Here is a 23,250-nt window from a genome sequence, read left to right on the forward strand (position 1 = left end):
GGAACAGAGACAAACCAACAACAGCGCTGAGCCTTGAACCCTGTTGTTTTTCGTTTCTGGTTTCTCTTAGCCATATTAAACTCAATTATCATCATTGTGTAACGTTACTTTACTCTAATTACCCATTTCATGTATACATATATTCATATCTATATCTATATATCCATTACATATGTATTTCTTTGTACTATTTGTATTGTTTACAAATAACAGAAACACTTGACTTGTTTAAAGACATTGTATTTTGTTGGTCATTGTTGCTTTTTATATAGTATACATTTATATTAACACACATTTTTTACACCTACTTGTATGTACATAATAGTTCTATGTTTATTTAGTTTTCCTTGTTTTTGTCTGCCTGTACATTTTTCTGTGTGTACAGAAAGTACATTGAGAGCAATTTTGCACCTGAGTCAAATTTTTTTGTATGTGTACACATAAGCTGATTCTTAGATAAGCCAGCCGCAGAGCTGAGGAACAGTGATAGGTTCAAAGTCTTAATACTTTCCATTTTAAAAGTTTAAATTACATTTTGAGGTGTTGTCATTCCAGCTTTAAAAATTACAGCTGAATGAAGAATAATTGCTCTTAACACCAAACAAAATATCAAAACATATTGTTGACTTGATTTGAGTGTGAACATGTATACAGCATAGTGAAAATATAAAGCAACATATACAATAGAAATACATACACGTGTATGAACTGGCAATACAAATGGGGTGATGTGTGAGTACTAATGTGTGAGTGGATGGCAATGAGGTGTTCAGCAGCCTGAGAGTAAGACTTAATTATACATTTTAATTAAGCAGTAAACCATATAACATTACCATTATGAGCTTAAAAGGCAGAACTGATTTAAATGGTAAATACAGCTTGAATATGAGTTCAGGATAGCGTAAAAGATGAAAAGGTGATCAAATATTTGTTGTGGAAAACGTAGGGCAAAGGGAAACCTTTTTTCTTTTCTTTCATGTGCATTATATTTCTGGCCTACCTAAAAGTAGAAATCATTTTAGTTTGAAGAAAATACTGTATAGCTCTCACATAAAATATAAATGTATTTTGTTGCACATAAAACTGCACAAAAACCCAAACGACCCCCAAATAGCTGTCCACAGCTCAGCTTTTCTTAGTGGTTACAATATATTTAAAGAATGAAGTATATCCAAAATGTTAGTTCAGGCTGATTTTTCAGGCCAAATTAGATGTAACCTATGCAATGCTAACCCTAGGCAATAGCTATAAGAGTGAAACTTGGGATAACAAAATGAACCAAATCAGTACTTGATTCATTGATTTCCTTCATCTGCTTTCCTTGGGATGACCACAGTCCCTTTATGATACATAAGACGTAGTTTCAAAAATCATCATTTCATCAGCATCTAATCTGTGCTTTTCTGGCTGTTGTTGCCTGTATTTGCTTGACAGCATGTGTGAGTCAACATGAGTTCAGTGGGAAGCTCGATGAGTAACTTGATGATGATGATGATGATGATGCTCCGGTTAGGTCAGAGCTGTATCTGCAGGCAGATGATATCATGGTAAATATGTTGGTGTAATAGTATACCGGGTGTTGAATTAAAAATAGAATATAAACTAGTAGGCGTTACTGATCAGTGCTAAAGTGGACATTTCAGCAAAGCTGCTACACCTGTATTTTTGCCACTTATGGTTTGTAATGTATAAAAAGTGACTCAGATGAGTATAGAATAGATAGTATATTTATTAAGATTTAATGGAGTTTTGGCCCATTTTATTATCTTGACACACTCCCATAAAGAAACTGCATTGCTAACTATATCATCTAGGGATTAGTGGACTTATTTTTTTAATTTATCTAATAAAATTGAAACAATGAAACAATTGAGCGGCTCAGCAGTTTCAGTGTAATGTTGGAACTGTTTACCAGCACTAAAAGTCCTGCTGCTATGCACCAGTGGACTGTATGGTCTTACTCGTGTGTGTATATAGCATATAAATTAATAAACGCCCAAATTTAATCCATGAAGAGCATTGAAGTTAGTGATATCTACGATAATATCTTCCTTTGTATCTCCCAACAAATGATCATCAATAAATCGTGAATAATCAATGTATCGCCCGGCCCGTCTAATTGAATTGCAGTGATGTAATGGACTTTAAATAATTCATATGTAGAGAAAAGTAAAACAGACTGAGCTGTGGAGGAGAAGAAAATCAATGAGGGCAAGAGAGCACACATGAAAAAGAAAGAGGTTTAAAGAGAGAGAGAGAGAGAGAGAGAGAGACACAGACAGAGGAGTGGAGAGAATCAGAAGAGACAGGCGGTCAGGCAGATGGATGGGAACCCCACCCAGGCCTGCTTCCTCTCTGCCCACTCAGACCAGTGATAAGCAGCTGAGGAGCAAGTCAAGTATTATTTCATCAGGAGACGGGAGGTAGGATGATCGTTTCTTTTTGTTGAAAAGGAATCTGTGAAGCGTCGGCCTCTAATGAAGATACTGTAGGTGGGTCGGTAGTTTGATGCTTAAAGTTGTTAAACTAGAGGCTTAATTATGTGACTTTTCTCTTGGCAAAGACTCTATTTAGAGTCGGTTTTATGTATAATTTAATCACAGTATTCTCACTTTCAGCCGTGCTTCCGTTCTTTGTTTTTGTTTGGCATGCTTCCTCTTAACCACTTCCTCTTTCCATCTTCTGTTTGTTACAGCGAAGCCGCAAACAGTCTCCATCTGATGACTTCACAGCCACCTGACGGGCCAAAATAACTAGCCCCTTGAACATCTTAGTCTGTGCAGGGAGATTTGACTGTTTTTTCTTGCCCAAACTGGCTAAGTAATGTAGTTTGCCACCCAAATTGGCTCAGTTTGTGGGTCCTAGGCTACTGCCAGTCCTGTTTAGCTCTGGCATTAAGCCGCAGAAGCTTTCCCCCAAGAGAGGTAGTCGACTTTCCTTCCAGAGCTCGAGGCACACCACTGAAAAGATAGACTGTAACTCTGGATGAAGGCCCTGTCTTGAGGAGGAGAGCAGGACTTGGCTTCAGAGAGCATTTTGTGAAGACTGCAGACTGCTTGGATCTTTCTTACCCCTTTCTTAGCTTGCATTTGACCAGCCGAAAGCCAGTTTGTTTCATTGGACATGTGGATGCTGCTAACTTGGTTTTTGTGTCCATTTTGGAAAACCATCTAGTTGTGAGACTTGTAGCTCAGGGGACCGGGCACAGCCATGGAGGGTCTTGAGCAGCTTGACATGGTGGGTGATATCAGTCCGGCTCTTGAGGCCACCGAGGACTTTATCCACTGCATAGACGGGATACAAGGCCAAGGTCCGAGCCGAGCTCAAATAGGGACCCTCCAGCCTTCCAGGAAACCTAAGCAGCTGCAGGAGGTGTCCAGTGTGGCGCTGGGGAAGCTGAGCTCCAGCGGCGTGTGGGGTCTGCTGGCCAGAGAGCAGCCAGAGGTGGGGCCTCTAGGCCTGGCCTGGGCCGACAACTTCAGCGTGTTGGGGCTGGGGATGGGCTTAAGGCACGGCAAGAGAAGCCGAGCGCGCTCCACCAACGACCTGGCAGCCCATTCCAAGGAGTGCACAAACAACACTGCCAACTCCTCGACCAACTCAGCCTTCAAGAAGGGACACAACCGGTCCAGGTCGGACGTCAACTACCGGCCGTCTGCATACACAGACAACAGACTACCCACTGTGGACTGCAACACTCTGAAAAACATGATCCTCAACAACCAGCCAGAGGGTGAGTTCACATAGCAGTGGGAGTGTGATATGATGTAGAAGGTCTATGATAGAGCTAAAAAAGATTTTGTAATCTTTGGGGTTTAGACAATTGATCAGACGGAAGAAACATTTGTGATATTGGGTGATATAAAATTGAATGGACTTAACAAAACAAGCAATTTGAAGACTTTTATTCACATTGCCTATCCCTATTGGAAAATATTTGATATTAAAGGTAAAAGAGACAGGGACATTTTTTTTCACATTTACGTCCCTGGATTAGTCTTTATGAAATTGTCATTTCATAGCATTTTTACATACAGGCTACTCAGTTCCTCCAAATGTTTTTCTGGTGGTGATTATGACGCACCATGTGGTCAGGGCTGATACGGAGTACATGCAGATCCACTATATTACACATATTGACACACTGACCAGAGACCCATGGCAGTAAAACGAGACTTTACCCGACACAATTACACTTTGGTGTTTTGTCTTTGGAGCATAATTTGCAGACGTCTCAGCGGCAGATATAAATGTAGCCCCAACTACCATCTGCATCACTAAAGTGAAGTGGGAAATTATATGTTTTCTTTGGGTGAACTGACCCTTTAATCGCATTAGAGTTGCATTTGTGACATGAAGAGTCGTATTTGCTTTGACTCCCTAAAGATGATGTCATGTCCTCTGGTGATCAACAGTCCGGTCCCTACCTGTCAGAGACATGCATACCTTCTCCTCCTCCTCCTACTCCTCCTCCTCCTCCTCCTTTGCTCTGATAGACCGTCCATTCACCGGAAAGCTTTCTCAGCCTTTGAGAGGCTTTGGAGAACAGAAGTCTCAGACTATTTGTGCTGCAGATTGGGGCGTATGCTGTACTTATGTTGAAGCATCCTCAGAGAAAGCAATAATGATAGAAGATGATGATAACTTGAAATGACACAGCTGTGCTATGACAGTCAGTATTGAGGCAGAGAGCCCAATGCGCGCACACACACACACACACACACACACACACACACACACACACACACACACACACACACACACACACACCATTTGTTTGTGTGTTTTGGTCATCTGAAGGCCTAAGGATCCTAAGGGATCCTGAGGGATAATGGCCTGTAATCCTGTCAGCAAATGGACTCAAATGAGGCGAGAGAAGAGGCAACCCAATTACCCGGCCCCTGATACTGGCAGGATTATTTAGTATTAGCATATGTGTGAAAAGGCATCAGGCTATTTAATTTGGCTCGATGTGCATTGAAAGGAGAGAAGTAGGAAAAGGACGGTAATAAGCAGAAGGCAGAGTGATTTTAGCTCTGCCTCGCTATGTCTCTTCATTCACATTGAAAGAAAAAAAAAGCCTGTTTGCCTATCCATAAGTGACAGCTGGGGATGTTTAGATGGTAAATAGAAATGATGATCATCATTATATACACAATATTCATGTTCATATGTGACCAAAGAAAAGCAGTATGTGTAGCTTTTTATTAAAGCTCATATTTTGTAACTATGCCCACTGAAATTTAAAGGCAGCGTTCATCTGTTTGTAAATTATGATTCTTGTAAATAATTGGTCTATCTTCGTTTGCACATTTCTCAATACATTTATATTCATAAAAGTTCAAGGTCCATGCAAGGAAATAGCTTTTAATGTCCACAGTAAAGCAGTAAGCTTGTGAAAAAAAATGGTTAACTCATCAAGTTACGTTATGTACGTTATGTGCTAAGGCAGTTATTTAGATGAATCAATTCGCCAGTCAACAAAATATAAATCACCATGAATATTTGCTGGTTCTGTGCGTGCGTGTGTGCTTGCATGTAGTACACAGTAACAGTACGAGTGCAAACAATAGTAATAACGTGAAGTCTTATCTTAGTCGTCCAAAACGGTTGTTTCTCTCATTTTTCCACCAGCTTGTCTGTTTTTTTGCCCCTGCTTCTTTACAATAATAGTAGGTAGACTTTTCTCTGCTTTTGAAATTTCAGTTTGCATCGTCATCATAGTTTTAGCTGCCTAGAGTCAATCTGCTTTTTTCACATTCTTGTGAGTCTTTCTGCTGACTTTGAATGCATTCATGCGTCCTCTGTGTTTCAATTCCTGTTGCATCTGAGCACACTGTAACACATCATGTATGACACATCCTTTTTTTCCCCAAATTCTGGCCTTACTCAATTTGGGGATTTTTAACACACACACACACACACACACACACACACACTTTAATGTAGCTTTTACCGATGAAGTTCTTACTTCCAGAAAAAATAACTAAAAATAAATTTACCCTTAGATGTAAGTATTTTAAAGTCCTGTGACAGGCTGATGACCTGTCTAGTGCATAACCCTATTGTACCTCTCACCCAGCCCAGTGCATGCTGGGATAGCTATACCCCACTGTCTGTCTGTCTGTCTGTCTGTCTGTCTATGCGTATGTGTGTGTGTGTGTGTGTGTGTGTGTGTGTGTGTGTGTGTGTGTGTGTGTGTGTGTGTGTGTGTGTGTGTGTGTGTGTGTGTGTGTGTGTGTGTGTGTGTGTGTGTGTGTGTGTGTGTCGGCAGCCTACTTCTGCAGTCTATTTGTACATTTGTATCCAGGAAAACGTGGGAGTCTGTTTGATTGTAAATCGGCATGTAATATTCAGATTTTCTCCCTTATCAGTGGGTAAGGTTGCTTGTTTAAGGTCTTGATTGACTTGAGGGCAGCAGTAATGGTTAGTTTGCATCCCTGAGGGAGAAGTGTTAATTCTGGTTTAAGGCTTGTATGTGTATATTGGACTATTACCAAAGTGTGATGTCAAAACCTACCAGGTGGAGATGAAGGCTAATTGAACAGAGCAGTTTTCCTCGCCACAATGCCTAATTCTCATCTCAACCTTCCCAAGCGTGAAGACTGCCAATCAGCCTGTCTTGATTCCAGCTAAAAACGTATTTGCATATTCATTTGTTCCTTTAGCAAAAAGGTTTGTTAACATGCAAAGTCCGAGACCTGGAGTGACACCATGTCTGCTGCTGTTTTGATAAGATTGATGAGGCACTTGACTCGCCACCGGAGCTCTGAAGGATTTAGCTTTTTCCTTTACCCTCCTTGAGTGATTTAGTATGTTACAGAAACAAAATGCAATATCTGCCAATTAGACTGCTCCTAGTGGGGGTTTAATAAGTTTGTGGGATTTGTTTAGGGGATGGCGATTGTTATTTTTTAAAAAACCTGTCTACCCACTAAAAGACGTCTCGATATTAAGGTTAAAACTGGGCTAAATTAGACTGTAAAGTTTTGACTTTTTTTTTTTTAGAGGTCTAGGTTACTTATAACCATTTATTCAACTGCATTTCATTGTATATGGTCTTCTTGCAAATCTCCAAATTAGTTGACTTGCAGACAGCTTATAGACTAAGTCACAGTTTCTGAGTCCTTGCTGCCCAATCTTAAAGCGTAACTCTCACCAAAATGCAACCTAGGGTCTTTTTGTGAATGTACCCGAGTCAAACTTTCATTTTTAAAAGCATATTTAGGACGGAAGCGCTACTTTTAAGATTTACCATATTCTCGTTTTTCGGTCAAATGGCCTTTTGAATGGAAGTCCTAGGGGCACTTTTATGCTAGCCTCAAAATAGCTATTTTTAAAACACTAAGAAGGCTCGACACAATATGAAACTTTGCTCGAAGTATCACCAGGGGCTCTACACCTTAACGAAAGCATTGACAACATTGTTTGTGTACACAGAGTTTACTAAAAAAGGTTTTGAGCAACTCACTGTAGCTGTTGTTTTTCCGGTCGCCGTCTATCAAGCCAGTCAAAGATAGTCAAGGGAGGAGAGTAAAGAAGGAAAGCTCCAAAAGCTTACTTCCATATAAATGCACGGATAATTCATTGTTAGTGAAACACAATATTGACCTTGTGGTTGAAAAAGGAGCCTCATATAAGAATGACATTTCCTGCTATTGAGTCTGTTCATTTGCATTCGGAGATCGCCTATTTTGGACTGGGAAAATGGCGGATAGCGTAAACAACAACTGCTAACGTGAGTTGCTCAAAACCTTTCTTTTTAGTAAACTCTGTGTACACAAACAATGTTGTCAATGCTTTCGTTAAGGTGTAGAGCCCCTGGTGATACTTCGAGCAAAGTTTCATGTTGTGTCGAGCCTTCTTAGTGTTTTAAAAATAGCTATTTTGAGGCTAGCATAAAAGTGCCCCTAGGACTTCCATTCAAAAGGCCATTTGACCGAAAAATGAGAATACGGTAAATCTTAAAAGTGACGCTTCCGTCCTAAATATGCTTTTAAACGAAAGTTTGACTCGGGTACATTCACAAAAAGACCCTAGGTTGCATTTTAGCGAGAGTTACGCTTTAAGTCCTAAAGATTCATCTGTTTTTCACCAATTTCATATATTTCACATATAGCTTGTGGTTTTTGCTGGCCTGCTCTGTGTAACAGGTGCTTCTCTCTCTTCCTCTTTCTTTAGTGGAGATACAGCAGCCTGAGATTGAAAGAAAAATCTGACCTTTTAAGAATGAAGAAATCTTTGTCCAGTATTTGGTTTCATTGGGTGATTAAACCACTGGAGTATGGCTAATGTTCCCAAATATTCATCCACAGGCCACTGGTCACGTGTCGTAAAGTTTGCTTTTCGAAACACTTCATGTTTGACCTTTTTATGAACTCGAAACACAAAAAGTGCATACAAAGGTCTGTAGGTGTATAGAGTGAATTTGATCGTGGGAAGCCAAAATCGTGATTAAAATTCGATTAATTGTGCAGCCCTAATATCTACCACAAAATGTGTTTGTGTATGGGCCTCAAAAATCTAGTACCGATCAGGCTCTAATCATTGCTATCATTAGTTTTACCTTCACCTTTTTTTTCCTTCTCCAGTCATATATTGTAACTAATTTGGTATCTGGTATCACATAGGTGAAGCTTTGGATTGCTGGGGGATATTCCCAAAAAGTAGTGCACATGCTTTGGACATTTTCTGCTTCTCTGAGGGCACAACATTGCTTACATTTCTATATTTAAGATTGTAACGCAGATCTAAAATAGTGGAAAGCAAAGATATTGTAATAAATAGGGATATCCGACAAAAAACAGCACAACAAGATATGGCAACAAAAGTTGGTGTGGCCGAACTATCCCCTTCATTTTTGGCACTTCCTTTTTATTTAAGAACCTTGTTACAATCCCTGTTATGTATTTTGTGTTAAACATTTTGTTCAATAAGATAGATTTGTGTTGGCTGGCATCTGAACAAGCATTTTTCAGGCATGGCAGTGAAGGCAGCATGGCTCATAATAAAGGCTGGCCCAGTCTTATGTACGAGCAGGGGTAACGCCTGTTGTCTACCTGAGTATGAACCCTCCTTAATCAAGGAAAAAATGCACCATAATCACAAGAGGAGATGGTGAGAGGAAAGGGGGTAACAAACCTCCTGAGCATCAGACGGTGAAAGAACCGACAGGAAAAGCCAAAGTAGGGATTGGGCGTGGCTCCGGTCTTCAGATTAAGAAAGTGGGCCCAGTGGCCTCCTTAACAATACTGTGTCTTCCTGCCTTGGTGACAAGGAACATTTTAGGAGAAGCACCCGCACATGGCTATCTCTTACCAAAATACCAACACTTATGTCAGAGCCACCGATAAGCCCCCGATAAGTTACCTTGTGAAGGAAACTGGCCCATCTAGATTAAGGTTCCTGAGATCAATTAGTGGTGTAAGGATTTAGGCGAACTGGGTGAAAAAGCTGCGTAAGCAAACAAAGAGGACAAATGATGCAGTTCATTGCAATGGATTCAGTCTTAATGTCCAAAAAATGTAACTCACAATGAACCCAAGTGTTCTCTTAACTCCAAGCTATAGATTTTGTATCTTGCTGCTTCACGTAGCTTGGATTCACAGCAGTTACAGTGGATTCCAGTGGAGACCCAGAGTCATGGCAAAAAGCATCCATAAAAGTGTCCATTAAAATTTCTCACACCACCTCTGCAGCATAATACAATTTAAAATGTTCCAAACACTCATAGTTTCTTCACAACAGGCCTTAATACACACATTCTGTTGAGTGCTATTGTGTCGTCGTTGCCCTGAAGCTCTACTGGAAACACTTGGCCAGTATCTTAGTGTCTTTTACGCTGTCAAATAGGCCTGCACGATTCGGGGGAAAATATGAATCACGATTTTTTAGCTTAGAATTGATATCACGATTCTCTGCCACGATCTTTTTCTCACGAAGTGTAATGTTTATTACACACATGAACCATGACAAGACAAGACAAAACAAAACAAAACAAAACAAATTGGCAGTACCAAACATAGATGTATTTTGGCACCTATAGCACATTGAGCATCACCACAAGCCTGTAAACATAGAGGCTTCAATGAAGAGAAGGGAGAGCATTGCAGCGCTTGGGAGCGCGTTAAAACCTTTTTTATACGGTCTATGTTTAAAACTCACCGAAGAAAGTAGTAGCGTTTGTGATGCAGTCGGCTCGTAAAATTAAATGAGAATCAAAGTCGTGAACAGGGTGAATCAAGATGGCGATTTTATAACGATTAATCGTGCAGGCCTACTGTCAAATTCAATTTCTTAAGTGTATGTTATGTAACCAATTACATTTCCACATTTTCCACAAAAAAAGATGTCAAGAAAACATCACAAGATGCATGGTTGCACAGAAGGATAAAAGATGTACTTAGGTGGAAAATACCATTAGCAATTATCCTGTATGTGGTTATCCTGAACACCACATCTTGCTCATCTGTGTCTCATTTCTCCCTATTTCCCATCCTCCTCTGCATCTCTGTCCAGCTGATAAAAGCAGCAGTAGCAGTGTTTTGAAGCAGGGTGCGATGGAGCAGCGTGAGGGGCCTCGGGGCCGCTGGACACCTTGCCATGTCGAGCTGACACCCTGTGAGCTCCGGCTGTACACTCTGGACAGCAGCGCCAACCGCCAGCTGGGCACCGCCTACTCTCTGTCACACTGCCAGAGCATCATCTCTCCAGCACCCTGCAGCCAGCCCGGCCAGATCACCCAGCCTGCCGATCAACGCACGCTCCAGGCTTTGTTCTTCAACAGCACGCGTCTCCAGCTGAGGGCAGCCAACCAATGGGAGGCCATGGAGTGGAGACGACTGATGTGGGAGAAGGTGCAGGCAGTCAGACCTGGGAGGAAGGAGAACCACCAGCGTAAAACCGGAGTGGAAAAGCAACAGGTCGTCAAGTTTCCTGCACCCATGTCACCGTCCTCGTCGCCCTCTCCGTCAGGGCTTGACACCCGGCCTGATGGGGACAGCGACACCCCCACCTCAGCATCACTCTCTCTCCAGTCTAATTCTTTCATCCTCAGCAGACCCACCACCCTGCCACTGTTCACCCAACGCTGCCAGGACGTCCTCAAAGCTAGTCTGCTCCACCAGCTGAAGGATCAGAACAATTGGCGGGCCTTCAACTTCATCCTGACCAGATCTGCTCTCCGGGCCTTCCCTACCGAGGGCCGTGGGTCTGTGTCCCAGCCTGTTCTTCAGTACTCCCTAGCCTCCTGCTTGGCCGTGCGGCACGATCAGGAGCCAGAGAACAGAGAGCCGTGGACAGAAAGAGGGGACTGCTTCCAGGTAGTTTTTCCCAAAGAGGTACTCAGACTTCGGGCAGACGATCAGCTCAAGGCCCAGGAATGGGTGACAGCCCTGCGGGAGGCGGTCGGAGCGCAGAGGCCTACCCAGGAAGAAGGGGGAAAGTCGGGAGAAGGAGCCCTCCAGGGAGTGCTGTTGAGATCAAAACCACCCAGGGAGAGGAGACAGCGGGAGGCCCAGAGAGCCAAGCGGCAATCCGTCACTACCAGTTTTCTCAGTATTCTCACCTGTCTGGCTGTGGAGAAGGGACTGACTGCTCAGAGCTTCAGGTGTGCAGGTAAATGACACACACGCGCGCACACACACACACACACACACACACACACACACACACACACACACACACACACACACACACACACACAGTTATGTTGTATGAGGTTACAAGACAACATGAGTTTCCTTTTTTCTTTAAGCCTAATTAGTATATAGTAATTAGTATAATATAAGTCGCAAATTTACCCACAAAAGTTAGAAATCTCAACATGGCATCCACAATCTCAAGACTCCTCACCTAACCAGGGTTGGGTATCGAGCAACTTGTTTTACGCAAGCTGTATGCAACAGTTTTTTCCCAAATGACATGAAGTGAAATAAGTAATGGGTATTTACATTATAAATGAATTATTTAAATATGGTTTTAGTGTGGATTATTAACAGATTATTATTTAATCATAGGAAAACAGCAACCAAATTTAAATTTTATAAAATGAATTTACAGGTTGCATAAACTGTATAAAGTGAATATGAATTGTGTAGAAGTTTGTATAAATCTGTGAATTAAGCTTGTGACCTGTTTTGACCCCGCCCCCATGCTGGTAATCTTACAACACTCTGCCCTAATTTTGCTATTACAATACAGGGCAGAATTATTGGGCAGAATACGAAGCTGTGTTCCAAATCCACACTACTGTTACTGACACTATGAAGCATGCACTATATACTAATCTACTATACTTTTGGAAGATTGTATTTACAAAATGAATGGACATTATAATTTTGTACTATAAAGAACTCAAACATCACAGTCATAAAGAAAAACAGGTTTTTGACTGGATTTAAATCCTTATTTAAAGGGATTGTTTGGATTTGTTTAAAGTGGGGTTGTATGAGGTACTTAGCCATACTCAGTGTAAAAAAAGGCCCACCTTAAAACAATTTAAGTGTATGCTATATTTAGAAATAACAGTTCAACCTTGCTGTCAAAGAGCCCTATGGGGGGGGGAACTGAAGCCGTTATCTATGCTCTTGTCAAAGCCACTCCATTGATAAAATTTTACCTTGCAGAACATGCGAGTTGCTAGTCTAACGCTGCCTCTATTGGTTAGTTTGTTAGGTTTCTTAGTTCCTAACCCTTTTGAAACACAGAAGTCACTCAATAAACAAAGGACTGTCTGACGACAAGGTAAAGCGGTGTATTTATTCTAAATATAGTAGATAATAGTACTAGTAATAGTAGATAATGATAGTAAATATATTCAGGTGGGCCTTGATGGCTAAACTATGTTTTGCTGCTGCCCCCTCCGTGTCGGTACTCCTTCCTGCTTCTCCAAACTGGGGGCGTGCCGACTGCCAATTACTGTAGGTAATACAATGACTAGGATAAAACAAAACCTCATACAACCGAAAAAGCTGGACTATCTTATTTAATATGAAGCCCAAAAGGGTGGGTTGAAGTGTTTTTTATTATTTTCATCCTGTTGAACGGATATATGAAGGATGCTGCCTCTTTAAATGCATCTTCCTATTCCATTTTGGGTGTTTAGTATTTAGACCCTTTTTCATTTCCTGAACCATTACAACCTCTCTCCCTCCTTTGTTATCACCCCTGTTAGTCTCCATACCAGGCCCTTGGACAGCCCCATAAATGGCAGGCGGTGCTTTTGCTCTCTCTGGGTGTGAAATGTGGGCGCTCTCTCTCTCTCGCTCTCTCTCTCTCTCTCTCTCTCTCTCTCTCTCTCTCTCTCTCTCTCTCTCTCTCTCTCTCTCTCTCTCTCTCTCTCTCTCTCTCTCTCTCTCTCTCTCTCTCTATCTCTATCTCTCTAGGAGGGCTTTGAATAATCACCGCTCACCTCCCTTTTTTATTTGTAACAACTGGCTTATTAATGCAGGGGCTGTTTGAAAGGCCAGCTGAAACAGGAACAAGGATAGAGGCCGTCTGGGGCCAACTGATGATAATTGGTAGGCTTAAAGCACCGGAGGAGAGGAAAAATGATGAATGAATGAATGAATGAGAACGAATGAAAGCGGCCTGGGGATGCTACAGTGGTCAGGCTTGATCGTAGTTGTTTGATTGAAGGGTTTCTGGGTAAAGCTGGATGGGAGGGACAGCTGGATATGTCCATTTTCTATACAGAGCACACCTCTGCTCACTCAATCTGTTTATTTCTCTCCTTTTCCTCCCTTTCTTTCTTTTTACTTTCAACACTTCATTCAGACCCACAGCTTTTCCCTCTTTTTGTCTCCCTTTCTTCCTCTGTCCCTGCTCTCATTTATTTGACTGTATCCCTTCTTAGTCTCCTGCAGTGTTACTTAGACGGTTCTGAAAAAAAAGTATTTTACACCCTTTCAATTCAAGGCCTTAAAATTGCACTAAGTCTTCTAGTTATTGTTAGACTTCTTGTGTCTATAAATCTATAATTTCATTTTTGTGTGTTTTTTTTCAGTTGGGAAATTGGTCTTTAAATTTCATTTTCACCAGCATTAAAATAAGAATCTAAAATGTAACTGTAGACAACCTACCTCCCTCTTTACTGTTTTACTATCCACTGCTCTCCTCTGGCTCTCACCCTCCTTGGTAGAATGCCAGCTCCTTTATATTGAGATGTGGCCTATTTTTGTATTACACTTCAATTATTTGGTGCTAAACACATAGACACCTCTACACAGCCTCTAGCACACTGTGAGGGGGGGCGTGAGTGGATTGAAAGAAGCTTTGAAGTTTTGCTGATATTTTGGGTCAGTGATACATTTGCAGTAAAACGTAATATACCTGCTAGTCATTGCTAAAATTATTAGTTAATTAATTGTTTATGTATCAATCGAAAGTGCCAAACATTTGCTGATTCCAGCTGCTCGATACTATTGTAAATTGAATAATGTTTAGGTTTTGGTTTATCGGACGTCAACTTGAGCTCTGGAACTCTTATCACGGCCATTTTGTCTATTTTCTGACATTTTATAGGTGAAATATTTCTTAGAAAATAATCAACATATTTATTGATGACAAAAATAATCACCGGTTGCAGCCCTACTGGTTTGTCACTGTCACCCGTCTGTTATGATTCAGTTAATTACACTATTTATTGTACAATGATTATTACAGTCACTCTTAAAAATGTAGCTATATATTGATAAGCTGTTTTTGAAGATTTGAATCTTCAGTAGGAACCAATGTGCTTGGGGCTGAGTGCCACAGACAGGGTTGGGAAGTATTTTAGAGACGGACTAGAGTTTCTTTTTTTGCCATACTTTGTTCAACTGAATCCAACCTAAAATTTAATTTTACGTGTATGGCAGACTTGAGTGCTGAAACCATTAAGTTGATAAACCAAGTAGTTGATTGTTTGTTTTGGACTTTTCATGGGATTTGTTGAGAATTTGAAAAGTACAATAATGTCAGCCTTATTTTTAAACTTAGCACAATATTCAGGTCAGTAAGTGAATGGATCTAGACTTGATGCTTGATGCTTTGGTTGTTATTGTCTATCATTGATCAATATCTGCAGAATTGGACCACAATGCAAAGTGTGGCATGGGTCTTCAGGCTGTAGATAGCCAGGTTAACACTTCTATCGGCCCCTCAAAACCCCATAAGACTAATTCATCAAAAACATTCATCTTCTTTTGTTTACCTGAATGCATATCGGATTATTCATATATGAAGCCACTAATCTAAACAAGATCTCTTGATGTTCAGTATCCTACTTCCTACTTTCTTTTCCACAGGTTTCTCTTTGAACTTGTTTCAAGTCTTCCCTCTGCATATGCATACTACGTCCCATCCATACATATCAAGAGATTGGTTATTTAACATCAAAATGTAAAATGTATTCAACTAATTACAGATGGGATTTGCTGCTTTTTCTTTTTTCCTTTTGAAGGAAACGGTTAGTGTTCGTTTGAAGAGCGTGTCTCCCCATCACACACACACACACACACACACACACACACACACACACACACACACACACACAGTGCAAAGTGTGTCCTCAGGTTTGGTGACCCCTGTCGTTGCACTGGAGCACATTCTCAGGCCCCCAGGCTTTGGGTGAAGTGGAAATCAGTAGATATGAGGGAATTGAGGAAGTAGGAGGTGGTCTCACATCAAAAGATAGACAGTCTCTCTCTTCCACGCACACGCACAAACGCACACACAAACATATACGCTCGCTGTCTTAGTCATAGTACTCTCCATTTGTGCACATTGTTTTTGGTGTTTGGTCGGTGTAAATGAGACACATCAAAGCTTAAGATTCTCTCGTCTTTTCAGTTTTAATTCACACACACACACACACACACACACACACACACACACACACACACTCAGAGGTGTGGTGGTTTAAAACCAGCGGCGGGCAGATGAAAGCGCAAGCCCCTTTTTTGCCCTGATGTCATCTCTCTCTCTTTCTGTATCTCTATGTCTCTCTATCTCTCTCTCTCTTTCCACCCTACACTCACCCCCGGGCAGGACAAAGTGACCCTCTCTCACTACAGAGAGCCGCAGTACAATCGGTAGACCTTTTGAGCTACCTTTGAATTCCCATTCATCTTTTCCCTCTGTCCTGCTTTCTCTCCTCCCAGAAAGACCTATAAAAGATCAGACGAGTAGAGAAAGCAGTTGTTTCTCTGTGCTGATAATAGAGGAAGTAGTTAACAGCAGAAAGTAATAATAGTACACTAAAATTATTCATGAGGGCTGGAGTAGTTGTGTATCAGTTGAAAATTGAAAAAAAATAAGTAGTGGTTGCAGTTCAATGTTTATTTCTGAGGTCATAGTTAAAGGGGGGTGTCGGAGTGGACTACATTATATTGAGAGTTGTTTTTAATATTTTTTGTCCTTTCCATTTACATACGTGTGTGTGTGGGGGGGGGGCAGAATGTTCAGTTTTCAATGCATCATATATGTAGACTTTATGGCAGAGCAGTTGTATTGGACTGCTTTAGACTATACAGGTATACCTAATAAAGAGGACACTTGCGTGTTTATATACTTTATTGCCTTGTACTTTTTATACTTATAAACGTATATACTTTGTATATGCACTTACAGTATATACTTGATGTATTAATACACTTGCTTAATAAAGGGCACATATAGGGCCCCATCTTACACCCGGCGCAGTGCAGCCCAAAGCCCAACTCAAGTGTTTTGATAGTTTTTAGACCGACGTAGTTGTCATTTTCCCGTCTAGCGTCCACATCGTTTAAATAGCAAATGCACCTGCGCCCATCTGTGCGCATCATGGGCGTGCTGGTCTTACAGGGAGGTGTGTTCAGGTGCATTCTTGGCTTATGATTGCTCCATTGACCAACAACAACCTGGTCTAAAGTCAATAACGCAGCATGTCATTGTTATTTTAACAGCGCATTAGTAAAATGCGCCTAGGCTCGTGCACAGTGTCCGCACACTATGCTTGTTCACACACAGGAACGTGCAGCAGCACAAAAACATGCAAAAGATTAAAAATACAAATATTACAATGTGAAATAGTATTATGATATGATCTGCTTGCGCGCTTTCACTTCACGCACGAGCAGATCAGTTTCCTTTCCTGAAAATCTCTCCTTCTTGCATAGCAAATCCGCCATCATAATAGCAATGCGCCAAGGTACAAATGCACCTGGCTTTTAAAGGGAATGGGAGATGACACTCTGATTGGTTTATTGCATGTTACGCCCAAAACACACCTATGATTAATTAAGACACTAAGTACAACCATTTTGAACCATGTGCCTGGTGCACGGACCTTTTTTTCCTCCGTTAAACTAGCAAAAGTGGATGCATACACGGCCCCTAAACGCACCTGGGCCAGGCCCTTCACGCCGTGCGCTTAGATTGTTAAAATGTTATTGATTTTATTTATCTGTAGGAACAAAACAAATACTCTATTTACTTTTTATTTATACAAAATCACAATCTGTCCTTGTTGGTTTAAATGATCTCTCTGCAAAGAGCTCTCTTGTTTTGTGATTGTTTTACTGCTTGTTAAGGTTTTGGTCAGCATCAAATGTAAATGCTTGGTGTTATTTCATCTTCTTCCATAGTCCCACATGCATTATCTGTTGAGGCTTTACTACCCTTTTTTCCCTACTGTACAGAGCTCATTATAGACTCCCTCAGCTTTGGTAGAAGTACATTTACAGGATCTCTGTGTGTGTGGGTACGTGTGGGTGTGTTCTCTTCTTGTCTCATGATATAGAATTTGAGGTTAAAGTTAAAGGTTGTTATTTAGTTTGCAGATGTTTTCAGGCTACAAACGTATGTGTCTTTGTTCCTCTGGTCCCAACAGCAGCAGACCAAAATCAAGGCCACAGTTGGCCAGAAAGCCGGCCTGGTGGTCGGCTCTTTCCTCGAAGTGACACAGTGTTTCTCTGACTGTTGACCATCCCCTCTGCCTGCTGGCTCCCAACCAGTGGACTGTGGTTTTTTTTGAAAGAGTATCCACCCCAACAACAGCATGAACTCACTGCTGTAATTAGCCTACAGAGTTACACACATGTATTCGATCATGGGTCCTTCAATGAGATAAGACTTTGTTGTCTTTTTTCATGTTATCCACAAGCTATAATTTTATCCAAAGGAAAAAAACAAATATCCATTGTTTAAACTTTGGAAAGGGATGAAAATGGATGATTTATAAATTGCTGCCATGTTTGGTTTCAGTAAAGTGTTTTAGGGATACAGTGAAAATGGCAGAAAGTATTGCAATCAGAATGCAATCGGAACAGCTAGCCCAGACCACATCTGGAGGTGGTCTGACTCACACTGTGATCAAATGTCTGATGGATATAAAAGCAGTTTGTACAGTTTGGTCACATTCTTTCTCACAAGAAAAATATTCACGTTAAAAGGAACTCAAGCTGGCCTTCGAAAAGTTCCAGACAACACGGACCTTGGCAAAGGGAAAGTAAGTAGAGCCCATAGACAGACCAATGTGATGTGCAAGACGAGCATGTGACTGAAAGGGGCTGCTGAGTTAACACCAGCGCCAGAATGTTAGCCTCATTAGCAGGGCTTCATCTGTCACTCATGACCTAGTCTCGCATTGCTAGACCCTCCTCCACAGTGCTGCGAAGGAGGGTCTGGCGAGTCCACACAGCATTCCGGGATGGGGAATCTGGTTTATTGGCATTCCTTTAAACCAATAACAATCGTCTTGGTCGGCGCTAAGCACCGTAAGGAGCAACGACACCGCTGCAAAATAGCCTCGGGAAGGAACTTGTTTTGGTGGATGTGTACGTTTAAAAAGTTGTTTCACTCGTGCAACAGAAAACTCAGATTGGACAGATCGTCTAGCTAGCTGTCTGGATTTACCCTGCAGAGATTTGAGAAGAGGTTAACCATAGTCCTCATAAATCGACCGGAGTTTAAAATGCCATCACAAAGGAAGCCCAAGGCAGCGGATATCCGGCCTAAATGAGTGAAATCCGGCGGAATTTTCGTCGGTAACGGAGCAGTACGGGAAGTGGAACATCGTGGATATAGACTACTCATGACCAGACCCAAACGGAATCTGCAGATTTATTTTTATTAAATGCTTTTGCACGTTTTTGTGGTGATCCAGAATGAAAATTTGCAGAATATTGAAGATTTCTTTTTAAATCTGTAGAAAATTCTGCGGAAGGTTTTGAAGAATTGTGGCCCTGCTCATTACCCTCGCCTTGCACACTGTAGCGTACCTTGCATAGCTTCCCTTGGCCTGGGATACATTATGTTTATAGACAAGTCTGCCAGCCCAACCCACCTAATTTGCATAATGAGAATGGATCACAATGTGATCAAAATCCAGATAAATATGACGCTTATTAATACCAAATGTAATAAGGTTTAAAGGCTTGTGATCCAGTGTCAACACGAGCTGGACATTTTTAATTTGAAAATAAACTTGCCAGTTCTCGCTGTAGGATAAACTATGTAAAATAGATGCTGTGTGTTTTACACATATTACCTGAACCATATCTTTGGAATTTCTGTACTTGTACAATGTCTTTTTACTTATCGATCACCATTAAAAACAATATCGATATATTTCTAATAAGCTTAGCCAATATACCAACCTCTGCATTGGTTAAGCAGAATACTATTATATTCAATAAATATGGATGGCCAAAACTACAAAAATAAAAACCCAAATTGTAATTAACCGGAATTACCATTGTGGTTTTGGACTACTGCTCGTACAAATCAAACAATTTACTTCATTTTAATTCACTTTCAACAAAGGATAAATCAATAATATATAAATAAATCAACAGGTTAATTGATAGTTGGGGCATTCTTTTCGATCTGTATGATTTCTTTTTTTCCCCCTACATGGTAGAGAGTGTCAGAATGTGGATTGATTCAACAAAATCAGCAACCATTCGGGAAACAGGCCCTCAAAGTTAACCCATATTGGACAACCACACCTCTTAAAGACACAGAAATCTGAGCAACTTTTTTGCAAATTAAGATTTAAAGAAGACATATTCAAATTTTTAGGTTCATACTTGTACTTTGGGTTTCTACTGGAACATGTTTACGTGCTTCAATGTTAAAAAATAGACCTTTTTCACGGCAGACATGTTGACATATCATACTAGGAAAAGCACATGTGTATTCAAAAACATTAATGATGGCTGCATTCCACATAGGAGAGGCCCTGGTATTGTGCATGCTGACTCACTGAAATAGCTTACTTGGACACTTGATGGAATTTGATAAGTCAAAATGTCTGCTGTGAAAAAGTTCCATATTGTGTCTGAATATACCCTCCATCTGAAACGCTCTGTTTAGCGCCTGTCTCTTTAAGCCCCCCTCCTGAAAAGTCCAGTCTGCTCTGATTGAAGAACCTGATTGATTGGCTTGCCAAGGGGGGAGCTGGATCTGACTGGCTTGTTGAATCCCATGTTTTCTGATCAGCCCACAGAAAACTTGACTGGGTTGTCTTATTTCAGAGTTTGTGTGTTGGAAGGCACTCCAGATACCCATATGTATGTGCACAAACACTGAAAAAGTGAGTTATTTTTCATGAAATGTTCCATTTTAAGCACAGGATGGACCGAAAGTGTTGACATTGTGGATAACATTGTTTGTTAGCTTTCCTATCATCAGGGAACCATACTAATGTGTTTTTAAGAGGAGTAGTTGTCCAATATGGGTAAACTTTGAGGACCTATGTCTTTCCTCATTCTGGTTAATCAAACCATGTTCTAACATTCTCATATAGGTTAACATGTAGGGGGAAAAACCGTTCACCCAAATCGAATAAGGGTGAGGTCAGAAAGTGATTGATTTCTGACGGAATGCCCCAGTTAAAACTCTAGTTCAGTCGGTGTGGCTGACTGATGCTCCAACATGAGTATTTCTTTTTCTTTAAAGCAGGGCTCCAGCTCTCGGTGCTGATTAGACCTTTGTCACTTTTTCAGACATCAGATTCTCATCTATGATAGAAAAGTGGTTGACCTAACTTCTCTTTGTCTGCCTTCATCTGTCCTTATTTGATCTAACTCTTCTCTTTCATGCAGTTCCTACATTCCTCTCATCTCCCGATAGCCTTTTACTCATTCTGTCTTTTTTGTCTGTTTCCTCTTTGTCAGTCTGTGTTGTTTCTTGTGTTGAAGCACAAACAGGCTGACACACGTCTCTCTTCCTCTGTCGTTCTTCTTTTCTTTAGCTTTCCAAAACCTTGATAACGATCTTCCATTTCTTTTCTTCTCTACCTCTCTTCACTTGCTTGTTGTTTTCCTCCAGGCCTCATGTCCAAGGAGATTGTGTTGGATAAGGGACACCTGTCGCAGTGCTGTGGCGCTCAGCTGTTTGTGTGATCATAGACCAGGTCCGGGTGTTTGGGTGAAGAATGAACTTTAAAGAGTTGAAAAGACAATGCAGACAGTGGGGCAGATATCAGGCTGAATAGAGCTGAGGATCTGTTGGTCTTTTAGGTCTGCAAAACACTTTTCTATTGAAGTCTGCTGTGTTATGACTACTGGAACAGCCAAGACTCTATCTAAGGGATTACTTCAAGGGAATTTGGCAGGTAGATTTAGGCAAACATGGATATTAATAGTAAAAGATTTACTAAACAAGCATATGAAAAGAAATCAGTAAAATATTGCTCATAGTTTTGGACATAAAAGGAAAATGAAGGACGGACATGTGGTTTAAGAGTTTGAGGGCAGGAGTGGAAATATTAAAATGATGTGGTTTTCCCCCCAAAAAAACAAAAGTTATGTTATTTATATTTCTTGCATCTCCAGAAAATAACACCTTATGATGAGATTGCTCATCATTGGTAGTCAAACACACATTATTTATGCACGTCTCAAGAACACCACATTTAGTTTTGTGACTAGAGACTTGAGATATAAAGATAGATTTATAACCCAAAAATACAGCAGACTTAAATAGTTTTAGTCTTGGTGACATGAGTGTTTATAGCTTTTCCTAAAGGCCACACTCGAAGATGGGGAGTAAAGCCAGCAGTCATAAAGAGGGGCAGGAAGCAATAGATGTAAAAATGGAGATATACTTTCAGAGGGCCTCTCCTGGAAGACATTCACAGTGTTGCACTTTTTATGTACACAGAGATGTGAAAGTCGGGCAAAAACAAATGGTTTGCTGCTTGTCATGATGCTTTATCGATGTAAGCATATGGTAAAAGTTAAAAACGGCTCAGACGAGTGTATCTATACCCTGGATTTTTAAAGATGAGCTGTAAGAGCACGCTGTTTAAATCAAAAGACTGCTGTTCATGAAGAAACACATTTTGACATTTCAGTGTCAGTAAATCATCTGTGGTGAATGTGGCGTTTACTGTTTAGATTTTTGCTCATGTTCTGTCCAGCATCTGTTTGTTTTGTGTCATGTGCCTTTTTTCTATTCTAACTGTAAAACAGGTTGGAAATTAAACCCTAGATCAGAAGAAAAACCTCAATTTAATGATTTCTCTACAATTCTCTAATCAGTGCTAATCAAATCATAAAATGTCCCTATTTTTTTGTGGGTCATGATAGAACATATTACCTTTTTGGGGTCAGGGTTCCTTTTTAAACTTGGACTGTCTTGTTTATTATCTACAGGTTTACTCGGCTGGATTAGTGTGGTATTTAGTGAGGGGCAATAATCTGACACATATTAACGGAAAGTTAAATGTTCTGCAACCTTTGTGTTCTCCTGATCATGACTCCAGCAGACTGTTAACACCAAAAGAGGACTTGTGCAACACCTTAAGACACATACATGGACACACAGAGCAGTTATTCATTGATGCCATAATTTAGTGTGCAATAAGTCAGAGATATATACATACTTGTTTAACATTAAGAGTGTTGGTTTGAATCCCACTTTTGACACTTACTTAAAAGTGGTTTAACTGGTTTCTTCATAATTAAAGACGTTCAGACACCCTTGGGTATTATATATGTATTTATTAATAATATCTACTATGACACATACAAATACTAATACTTGATAATACTAATACACCCAATGACTTCCTCTTCAGGTTGTCAGCGTCCAGTTGGTCTCTCCAAAGGAAAGGCAAAGGTCTGCTACTACAGCGGCTGGTACTACTGCCAGAGCTGCCATCAGGACAATTCCTTCCTCATCCCAGCACGCCTGCTGCACAACTGGGACACCAGCAAGCACAAGGTGGCAAATCACACACACACACACACACACACACACACACACACACACACACACACA

The 23,250-nt window shown here is 40.8% G+C and overlaps 1 protein-coding gene across 4 annotated transcripts in view; it reads left to right on the top strand.

The window, feature by feature from the left end:
- plekhm3 (pleckstrin homology domain containing, family M, member 3) overlaps positions 1 to 23,250 on the top strand; it is a 47,952-nt gene that overhangs the window by 472 nt on the left and 24,230 nt on the right. Inside the window, exons 1-4 of one of the 4 annotated variants that reach the window (XM_078262380.1) lie at positions 2,272 to 2,492; positions 2,696 to 3,733; positions 10,519 to 11,616; positions 23,048 to 23,193. In XM_078262380.1, coding sequence (XP_078118506.1) covers positions 3,211 to 3,733; positions 10,519 to 11,616; positions 23,048 to 23,193 — 1,767 coding nt within the window. In that variant the 5' untranslated portion in view covers positions 2,272 to 2,492; positions 2,696 to 3,210. Of the gene's footprint in view, positions 1 to 2,271; positions 2,493 to 2,695; positions 3,734 to 10,518; positions 11,617 to 23,047; positions 23,194 to 23,250 lie in introns of those variants that run through there. The other 3 variants (XM_078262383.1, XM_078262382.1, XM_078262381.1) reach the window with 3 other exon arrangements.

Source organism: Sander vitreus, chromosome 11 (genome assembly GCF_031162955.1).
Source record: "Sander vitreus isolate 19-12246 chromosome 11, sanVit1, whole genome shotgun sequence".
NCBI lineage: Eukaryota > Metazoa > Chordata > Actinopteri > Perciformes > Percidae > Sander > Sander vitreus.